The 9,818-nt window shown below is 55.8% G+C and overlaps 1 protein-coding gene across 1 annotated transcript; it reads right to left on the minus strand.

Moving 5' to 3' along the window:
- Positions 1 to 8,438: 8,438 nt before the first annotated feature.
- LOC309416330 (olfactory receptor 14A16-like) lies at positions 8,439 to 9,552 on the minus strand. Its single transcript, XM_082015892.1, has one exon. The coding sequence runs from the start codon at positions 9,370 to 9,372 to the stop codon at positions 8,443 to 8,445; it is 930 nt and encodes a 309-aa protein (XP_081872018.1). The 5' UTR covers positions 9,373 to 9,552; the 3' UTR covers positions 8,439 to 8,442.
- Positions 9,553 to 9,818: the final 266 nt, after the last annotated feature.

The following is a 9,818-nucleotide window of genomic DNA, read 5'->3' on the forward strand; positions in this document are numbered from 1 at the left end:
GAGAAAATCATTCCAATTAAGTGGTAATTTGTTTTCTCTCTGCATGCCTTTTCCATGTTGAATAAGAAATACAGTGGACCTTGCCACTGAATTCTGTTAAGTCGTGCTTTTTACAACTTTATATTAAAATCATTTGCTTTCTGATATCTGTGGCAGTGGTTCTTTAAGCAGCCTAAATTACTCATTCGTGACAGAAGTGGTTCAACAGTCAGGGAATGAGATTTTCAGAAGAGACCCCTGGGGTGCCCCTTTGTGGGGGTCCCCAGGAGGTACTTGTGGGGGGTTCATCGTAGTGGGCTGGGGGATGTAGGTACTGGGGGCGATGGTAGCAGCGTGGGGGGGGATGCTGTTCCTGGGGATGCCGGTAGCATCCTGAGGCGGGGGGCCGCGGCGGGCGAGGGTCCCCGGGCCGTGGAGGGGAGCAGTGCTGTTTGTTCACCTCCATTTGAGCTGAAGGGCTGTGATACGGCCTTTGCCAAAGGAGATCGTCTCTTTCTGGGCGTGTTTGTCACATTGCAGTGCTTTGCCCCGGCCTCGAGCGGTCAGTCAGTGCTGGAAACCCTCGGCTGAGCAGTCCCGAAGCAGCGAGGGCCTGAGCGCGGGCTGGGTTGGCTCGGTGTAACTTGTGTGTCAGTCCGCGTCTGCCTGTGCTCGTTGCCTGCGTCTTTCTCTTGGAAGGGATGGTCTCCGGGAGGTTCTGCAGCACACACCTCCTCCCTCCATCAAGGCGTCGCAGCACGCCTGCGTTGAATGGCCGCTGTTCAACATCCTTCCCTGTCAGAGCTGCGGCCAGAGCCTCCGTCCGGAGGAGAGCTGTTTGCCTCGTGACCCCATGAAGACCATGCGAGAGCAGAAGGCAGAACTGGGCCTGGTGGTGGACCTGGCGTCCAGAACTCGCGATGGGAGGCCAGAGGTGAGTGTTGGTCTTGCTGTCGGGGAAGCGAAGCTCTGTGACCTTCATGTGCCCCTTCCTGAGGAGCAGCGGTGGGGCCGGGCTGAGCGTCTGTCCCGGGCGAGGGCAGCGTGGCGGGGCGGCGGGCAGGCGTCCTTCCCTGCGGGGTCTGCGAGTGCAAGGGCTATACCGGTGGTTAGCGTGAGCTGCGGGGAGCCTTCCGCGGCGCCCCGGCTCAGCCGGGCTCTGGCAGCGTCCCTGATGGAAGCTCAGAGTGTTGTCGGAGACAAATGAAAGATTCTGGGGGGACAGGCCAGTAGGAGAAAACACAATTAAAAAAAGATTAATGGACGTGGATTTAGTGGTCAAGAAGATGAGGAAGGAGTTGTACTTAAGCAGTAAACCATGAAGATTGAGTTGTTCTTTCCCTCTTGAAAAATGTCGCTGTCATGAGATCAGCAGAATCCACAGGAACTGGGGTAAAGGTAAAGGTGGCAGGGGGAGATTGCGACCACCGACTCAATTGAGGGACTATGCAAATTACACCCCCCAACTCTTTCTAGGAGCATGCGCGATAACTGTGTGTAACCAGTAATAACCAATGTGGTAATTTCTAGCCAAGGGATGTAAATTTGGGAGGTGTTCTATTGTTTTCGCTACCCGTGTAACAGAATCACAGAATCATTAAGGTTGGAAAAGACCTTCAAGATCATTAAATCCAACCAGCAGCCCAACACCCCCATGCCCACTAAACCATGTCCCAACTTCCACGTCTCCACGTTTTTTGAACACTTCCAGTGATGGTGACTCCACCACCTCCCTGGGTAGCCTGTTCCAATGCTTGACCACTCTGTCTGTAAAGAAATTTTTCCTAATACCCAATCTAAACCTCCCCTGGCACAACTTGAGGCCATTTCCTCTCATCGTGTTGCTTGTTAATTGGGAGAAGAGACCAACACCTACCTCACCACTACCCCCTTTCAGGTAGCTGTAGAGAGAGCGATGAGGGCTCCCCTCAGCCTCCTCTTCTCCAGACTGAACACCCCCAGTTCCCTCAGCCGCTCCTCATCAGACTTGTGCTCCAGACCCCTCACCAGCTTTGTTGTCCTTCTCTGGACATGCTCCAGCACCTCAACGTCCTTCTTGCAGTGAGGGGCCCAAAACTGAACACAGGATTCGAGGTGCAGCCTCACCAGTGCCGGGTACAGGTGCACGATCCCTGCCCTGCTCCTGCTGGCCACACTATTTGTGATAAGGCCAGGATGCTGTTGGCCTTCTTGGCCACCTGGGCATACTGCCAGCTCATATTCATCCGGCTGCTTTATTCTCACCCAAGGGCTGCAATTTCCATGACAACGACATGTACTTTCCCGTCTGCACATGCGCATCCGCTTCACGCAGCTCCAGCCCCGCTCCTCACGTCACTATCACGTGACTATCACGTCACTGTCACGCGACTATCGCGTGACTCCATGGTGCACGATTGGGCCTTGTAGCAACAATCAGAGGTCTCCGTGGCCCACTCCCATGGCCAGCCACAGGAATTCTCGCCCAGACAAACAATCTTTGAGACAAATGCCCCATGATTTGCCCCATGGTCCAGTCTCTCACGGTTGGGTCTGGTCGTCATATTGGGCCCTCTGTTCGTTCCCCTCAGCAGGGAGTCACCTACGACAATTACCCTCCTTTTCTTCTTAACAGAGGAAGTCGTGACGTGTGGGGCTGGCTGACTCAGCCTGGGCAACCCCCCGGATGGACTTTCATCAAGGTCCTCCTGTTCCTGGCCCTCAGGTTCCAGAGCCCATGTCTGTTGTGTGAGGGCAGCTGGGACGGTGAGGGAGGCCGAACGGGGATTCGCCTGCCGCCCCGAGCAGGGACCTGTTTCCCTTCCCCCTCGTCTCTTGGGTCCCCTCCTTCTGCCCAGCAGCAGGAGGGCAGGGGATCCCCTGCTGCTTGTGGAGCCTCCACCGGCTGCCTCTGCCTCAGGGACGGCCGGGTGCGGCTCCACCGGCCCACCTCCCTCTCGCACTCCCTGATGCCCCTCAGCCTCCCCACGGCCTCTGCCAGCTCTGCCCCAGGCTGAGCAGGTCGCTCCCCGGTCGCACCGCACGCGGGTGTTGTCTGCGCTGGCCTCCGGCACCAGCGACAGGCTCAGGCGCTGCCTGCAGCCGCGCAGCGGGACAGCCGCCTGCTTGAGCGGGAGCTCGGCCTGGGTGGCCACATTCCTTCTGGCCGCGGCTTTCGGCCGAGGGGAGACCATGGCGGGACCTCTCCTGGGAGGGCAATGGCCACTCGTCGAGAGAGCCTCTAGTGCCGGGGGGCTGCGCCCTGCCCGCACGCCTGCCCTGCGCGCCCTGCCTGCGCCAACTGCCGCGCTGCGCCCTGCTGACGCGTCACGACCTGTTTGCCCGCCCTGTGCTCTCCCTGCGCTTTCGCCTTCGTGTTTTGCCGCGTTAGGAAGGGTCCCCCGGCACGATCCTCTGCTCCAGAGCCCTTTGCCTCAGTGGCTTCCAGTGGGGGCAGGCGAAGAGTAAAGGCAGGACCCTGAATTGTAGGAAGGCCAAATTCCAGCTCTCCAGGGAATCAGTCAACATGAGCCCCTGGGAAACCGCCCTCGGGACAAGGGAGCAGAATAGAGCCGGCAGATCTTTACGGACGCTTTCCACAGAGCGCAAGAGCTCTCGATGCCCAGGTGTAAGAAATCAGGAGAGGAAGGCAAGAGGCCGGTATGGCTGAGTGGAGACCTGCTGGGCAAACCACAGGGCAAGCAGGAACTGCACAGGCAGTGGAGGCAGGGACAGGGATCCTGGGATGAGTCCGGGGACGCTGCCCGGTTGTGTAGGATGGGGTCAGGAGGGCCAAGGCGTGGCTGGAGCTGAGCTTGGCAAGGGATGCAAAGAATAATAAGAAGGGCTTCTACAGGTATGTCAGCCAGAAAAGGAAGGTCACAGAAAGCGTACCTGCCTTGGTCAGCAAGACTGGCAAACTGGCAACAACGGACGAGGAGAAGGGTGAGGTACTTAACAACGTCTTGGCCTCAGTCTTCACTGGAAGTCTCTCTTCACACATCCCTGGAGCGGATGGACTGCAAGATGGGGACAGGGGAGCAAAGTCCCTCCCACTACAAGGGGTGATGAGGTTCGAGACCACCTGAGGAACCTGAACGTGCCCAAGTCTAGGGAACCTGCAGAGATGCATCCCAGAGTCCTGAGGGAATTGGCTGATGTAGTTGCCAAGACACTCTCCATGATATTTGAAAAGTCCTGGCAGCCAGGTGAAGTCCCTGGAGACTGGAAAAAGGGAAACATTGCACCCGTTTTTAAAAAAGGGAGCAAGGAGGATGCTGGGAACTAGTGACCCATCAGCCTCCCCTCTGTGCATGGGAAGATCATGGAACAGATCCTCCTAGAAGCTACGCTAAGGCACGTGGAGGACAGGGAGGTGATTCGAGACAGGCAGCATGTCTTCACCAAGGCCAAGTCCTGCATGAGCAACCTAGAGGCCTTCTATGATGGAGTAACCACATCAGTGGACAAAGGAAGAGCTACTGATGTCATCTATATGGACTTCTGTAAGCCCTTTGACATGGTCCCCCACAACATCCCTCTGTCTAAAATGGAGTGGTATGGATTTCATCGGTAGGCTGTGGGTTGAATGAGGAATTGGCTGGATGATCACATCCAGAGGGTAGTGGTCAACAGCTCAATGTCCAGATGGAGATCGGTGACGAGTGGTGTCCCTCAGGGGGCCATACTGGGACCAGTACTCTTTAATATCTTCATCAGTGACATAGTGGGATCGAGTGCACCCTCATCAAGTTTGCAGAGGACACCAAGCTGAGTAGCGCGGCTGACACGCCTGAGGGACAGGATGCCATCCAGAGGGACCTGGACAAGCTCAACGAATGGGCTCGTGTGAACCTCATGAGATTAAATAAGGCCAAGTGCAGGGTCGTGCACCTGTGTTGGGGCAACCCCTGCTATCAGCAGAGGCTGGGGGATGCAGGCATGGAGAGCAGCCCTGCCCCAAAGGACTTGGGGGTACTGTGGTGCATGAAAAGCTGGACATGAGCCAGCAATGTGCGCTTGCAGGCCAGAAGGCCAACTGCATCCTGGTCTGTATCCAAAGCAGCGTGGCCAGCAGGTCGAGAAAGGGGATTCTGCCCCTCTGCTCCGCTCTGGTGAGATCATCTCTGCAGTGCTACGTCCAGCTCTGGAGCCCTCAGCACAGGAAAGGCTTGGAGCTGTTGCCACGGGTCCAGAGGAGGCCACAAAAATGAACAGAGGGCTGGAACAGCTCTGCTTGTGAGGACAGGCTGAGAGAGTTGGGGTTGTTCAGCCTGGAGAAGAGAAGGCTCCAGGAGACCGTATTGCAGCCCTTCAGGACTTTAAGCAGGCTTCGAAGAAAGATGGGGACAGACTTTTTAGCAGGGCCTCTTGCAACAGGACAAGGGGTAACAGTTTTAAACGAAAAGAGAGTAGATTTAGACTAGATAGAAGGAAGAAATTTTTCACAATGAGGGTGGTGAAACACAGGAACAGCTTGCCCGGAGAGGTGGTAGATGCCCCATCCCTGGGAACGTTCCAGGTCAAGTTGGACGGGGCTCCGACGAAGCTGCTTTAGTTAAAGATGTCCCTGCTTATTGCAGGGGCGTTGGACTAGGTAACTTGAGAAGGTCCCTTCCACCCCAAAGATTCTATGATTCTGTGATTCCCAGAGCACAAGCAGCTGAGCATGAGCCATCACTGCATGGTCTTGGCAAAGCCAACAGCTTCCTGGGCTGCATTAGGAAAAGCATTGCTGGCCGATGCAGGGAGGTGACCCTTCCCCTCTACTCGGCACTGGTGAGGTGACATCTGGGGTGCTGTGTCCGGTGCTCAGCTCCCCAGTGCAAACAAGGAAACTTGTTGACCTACTAAAGCAAGCCCAGCAAAAGGACAGAAAGGTTATTTAAGGAACTGCAGCGTCTTTCATAAAAGGAGACACTGAGAGGTCTGGACCTATTCAGTCTGGAGAAAGAAAGGCTTGGAGGGATCTTAGCAATGTATATAAAATGCCATCTGAACCCAAGAAAACAGTATTTTCCCTGGACTGGACGGTTTTTCAATCCCTGGTACTGGTTGCTCACAAAGGTTGTGGAGTGTCCGTCCATGGAGGTATTAAAAACCCAGCTAGACAAGGTGCTGAGCAACCAGCTCTACCTGGCCCTGCCTCAGCTGAGAGGCTGACCTAGATGACCTCCAGAGGTGCCTCCCAGTCTCAAGATCTCCGTGATTCTGTGAGTATAAAGGAGAGAAGTAAGACGGAAAGAAATGAACGAGGCATAGCCTTGACCGCAAATATGGTGGGATCCCAAGGAAAGGACCCAGTCTGGAGCAGGGGAAAAGTGTGAGGAAGGAATGGCAGAGATGTTCCGTATTTTCTGTAACGCCCATTCACCATCCCTCCCTGCTTGTCTTGGGCTTGGGTGGGTAGAAGATTTGGGAATGAAGAAGTCATTTGAGCGTGGGGAAAAGGAGTGGGGTGGGGGAATGGTTAGTAGTATTTTTGGTACAGTTTCTCAGAATCCAAATCTCTTTGTAATTTGCAATAAATTAAATTGCTCTTCCCCAAGTTAACACTTCTTTGCCGACTAATTGGTAGAGTGATGACAAAGACTGTAGTTGGTAAGTGGTCTCCTTTTCTTTATCTTGACCCATAAACTTTTCTTTTTTTTTTTTTTTTCCACCCTTTGTCCTGTCATTTTGAGCAGGGCGAGTGAGTAAGCAGCTGGGTGGCTGCCTGGCTGCTGCTCATAGTTAACCCACCCCAGGACCACATACAGGACTGCTGTATCGAAGATGGGGCTCCCCAGCACAAGGAAGACCCTGACAGACTGGAGCGAGTCCTGCAGAGGCTGGAAGGATGGTTGGGGCCTGGAGCACATCATGGGCAAGGCGAGGCTGCGAGAGCCGGGCTTTTGAGAAATCCCTCAGAGCCACACACTGGAGCATGGACCAGGCCAGTTGCTGGAGTCTCAATCAATGGAGATATTCAATATTAGTCAAGACAGAGCCATGAGCACCTGGTCCAGCTGGAGCTGTCTGAGAACAGGCTTGGCCGAGGGACCAGCTGTGGTGAGAGCTCTGGGACTTGGTGTGTAATGAGTGTCAGCAGGAAACTGGTTTCCTTTTTATTAGCCCTGGCAGCGAAGTGGGGTACCACTGAGCCCCGGAGGTGGACACAAGTGAGCATGCAGCACCAGTTCTTCCTCAGGGCTGGGGCGTGTGGCCGGAGATGGGATGGGCTGGGACAATTTTCCTGGGGCAGCTTCTCCCGGGTGTCCAGGGATCACAGCCCAGACAGGGCCCTTCTCCGCTGCACCTTTGGTGCCTTGCTTCCTTCACCAGGACGCCTGGCTCTGCCCTGTGAGCACCCTGCTGTGTGCCCCCCCCCGCACACACACAGCTGAGCTCCGCACGGGTCTTTTCCCCTCCCAAACACTTCCCAGCCCGGCCCCTCCCCAGCTCTCCCCACCACCCCTGCCCTCTCTCCAGCCCTGCCAAGCCCAGCAGCCCAGCCTGGGCTGGCCCCACGGCACTGCCCACCACGGGGTGCTGCAGAGCTCTGGGCACTGCCCCACAGCCCCAGCTCCTCTGAAGGGCACAGCAGCTCCTGGGGGGCAGAGAGGGGTCTCAGCCTCCCCATCACCCCAGGGCTGCTGCTTGCACTAACGACACAAGGAAGCAGAGGCCGCTCATTCTCAGGCTCTCTTGCAGTCATATTGCAGGTTATCCTCAAGCCACACGTCATTTCACCTCTTCTCTGCCCCCCACTAGCTCCACTGCCCAGGACAGCACGAGGGCCCGGGGCCCCCTCAGGCAGCTCCCACATCTCTCCAGGCTCCCGTCCCTGTGCCTGCTGGGTCCCCACTCACTCCCCTGGAACCTCAGGGTCCTTGTTTTGGGGATACCTCAACTCAGTCCTTCACGTTTGGGGGACATCGCCCTTGAGGGTGTTTCACCTCCTGAGTCCTCATTCACTCCTTGCCCAAGGCACATGGTGAGTCCCCATCCTCTCCTGACCCCTCCAAATTCATTTCTGAGAGACTGGTATATGCCATCAGTCCTGGCATATGGGGAGCAGCCTGAGGAGGTTGTTGGGAGCCCGTGCGCCATCTCCACTGCCACTGGGCACCAAGAAGAGAGCCTTTAAAACCAGGACTTTTGCTCCCATGGGACCCAGTGGTACCGTGAGGTTTACCCGCATCACAGGGAGAACAGACCCTTTAATAGACCAGTTTCTTAGACATTTTATTGGCAGCACCTTTGGAGGAAGAGCCCAGCCTTCAGGCACTGCAGCTGGGAGATGCCCTTTGATTGAAGAGCTGCCATCGGAGAGGCCACACCTGACACAGTGTTGTGCGAGGGTCAGACACAACTGGATCACACCTCAATCCAAGGAGCATAAGCCCAGAAACATTTCTACAAGGAGGATTATCACAAGGGAAAAAAAGTAGACTCCTGGCCTAAGAGAAACTCTGGGAAATGTGGAGAGGAGACGGGCTATTGTCAGGGAAACAGCGTCCATTGGGTGAGTTTCCTGAGGGCATCCTTGAGCTCCTGGTTCCTCATGCTGTAGATGAGGGGGTTCACTGCTGGAGGCAGCACCGAGTACAGAACTGCCACCACCAGGTCCAGAGCTGGGGAGGAGATGGAGGGGGGCTTCAGGTAGGCAAACATGGCAGTGCTGAGAAACAGGGAGACCACGGCCAGGTGAGGGAGGCATGTGGAAAAGGCTTTGTGCCGTCCCTGCTCAGAGGGGATCTTCAGCACTGCCCTGAAGATCTGCACGTAGGACACCACGATGAAAACAAAACACCCAAATGCCAAACAGAGACTGACCACAATCAGCCCAACTTCCCTGAGGTAGGCATCTGAGCAGGAGAGCTTGAGGATCTGGGGGATTTCACAGAAGAACTGGTCCACAGCATTCCCTTGGCAGAGGGGTAGTGAAAATGTACTGGCGGTGTGCAGCACAGCATATGGAAAAACAAAGCCCCAGGCAGCTGCTGCCATGTGGGCACAAGCTCTACTGCCCAGGAGGGTCCCGTAGTGCAGGGGTTTGCAGATGGCAACGTAGCGGTCGTAGGCCATGACGGTGAGAAGAAAATACTCAGCTGAGATCAAAAAGACAAACAGAAAGACCTGTGCAGCACACCCTGGGTAGGAGATGGCCCTGGTGTCCCAGAGGGAGTTGGCCATGGCTTTGGGGACAGTGGTGGAGATGCAGCCCAGGTCGAGGAGGGAGAGGTTGAGCAGGAAGAAGTACATGGGGGTGTGGAGGCGGTGGTCGCAGGCTATGGCGGTGATGACGAGGCCGTTGCCCAGGAGGGCAGCCAGGTAGATGCCCAGGAAGAGCCCGAAGTGCAAGAGCTGCAGCTCCCGCGTCTCTGCGAATGCCAGGAGGAGGAAGTGGGTGATGGAGCTGCCGTTGGACATGTGCTTCCCCTTGGGATGCTTATCTGTGGAGCAGGAAAAGGCAGTGCTGAGTTAGGCCAGACTTCTCCGAGCAAAACCTATTCCATGTCTCCTTGCCCCCCCACGTTCAGGCTCTCTCTTTTCAGGAAGACCTCTCTGCCGCTGCCTCACTGCAGCTCCTGGTTTTGCTGCCTGAGGGGGCCATTGGGAGCACGGGCTCTGCAATGGGCTCCTGAGGAGCCCTTCTTGCTGTGCAGCAAGACGGAACTAGGGACACAGGTGACCTCCAGTGAAACGTACTCGTGATATATCAAACCGCTTCTCGGCATTTTCCATTCGCCCAACTGCAGAGCGGAGCTGAGGGGATTTGGTTCTGTCTGTTTGGTTCTAGTTTCTCTTGCCACATTTAGGAGGGCTTTTGGGTGGTTGAAATCCCTGACGTTTCCAATGCCCTCCAAGTGAAATCT

The sequence above is a fragment of the Phaethon aethereus genome (assembly GCF_964289735.1).
Source record: "Phaethon aethereus genome assembly, contig: HAP1_SCAFFOLD_149, whole genome shotgun sequence".
In the NCBI taxonomy this organism is placed as follows: Eukaryota; Metazoa; Chordata; class Aves; order Phaethontiformes; family Phaethontidae; genus Phaethon; species Phaethon aethereus.

Bases quoted from the DNA above. Each gene is read 5' to 3' on its own strand.
- LOC309416330 (XM_082015892.1), bottom strand. From the start codon at position 9,372: ATGTCCAACGGCAGCTCCATCACCCACTTCCTCCTCCTGGCATTCGCA.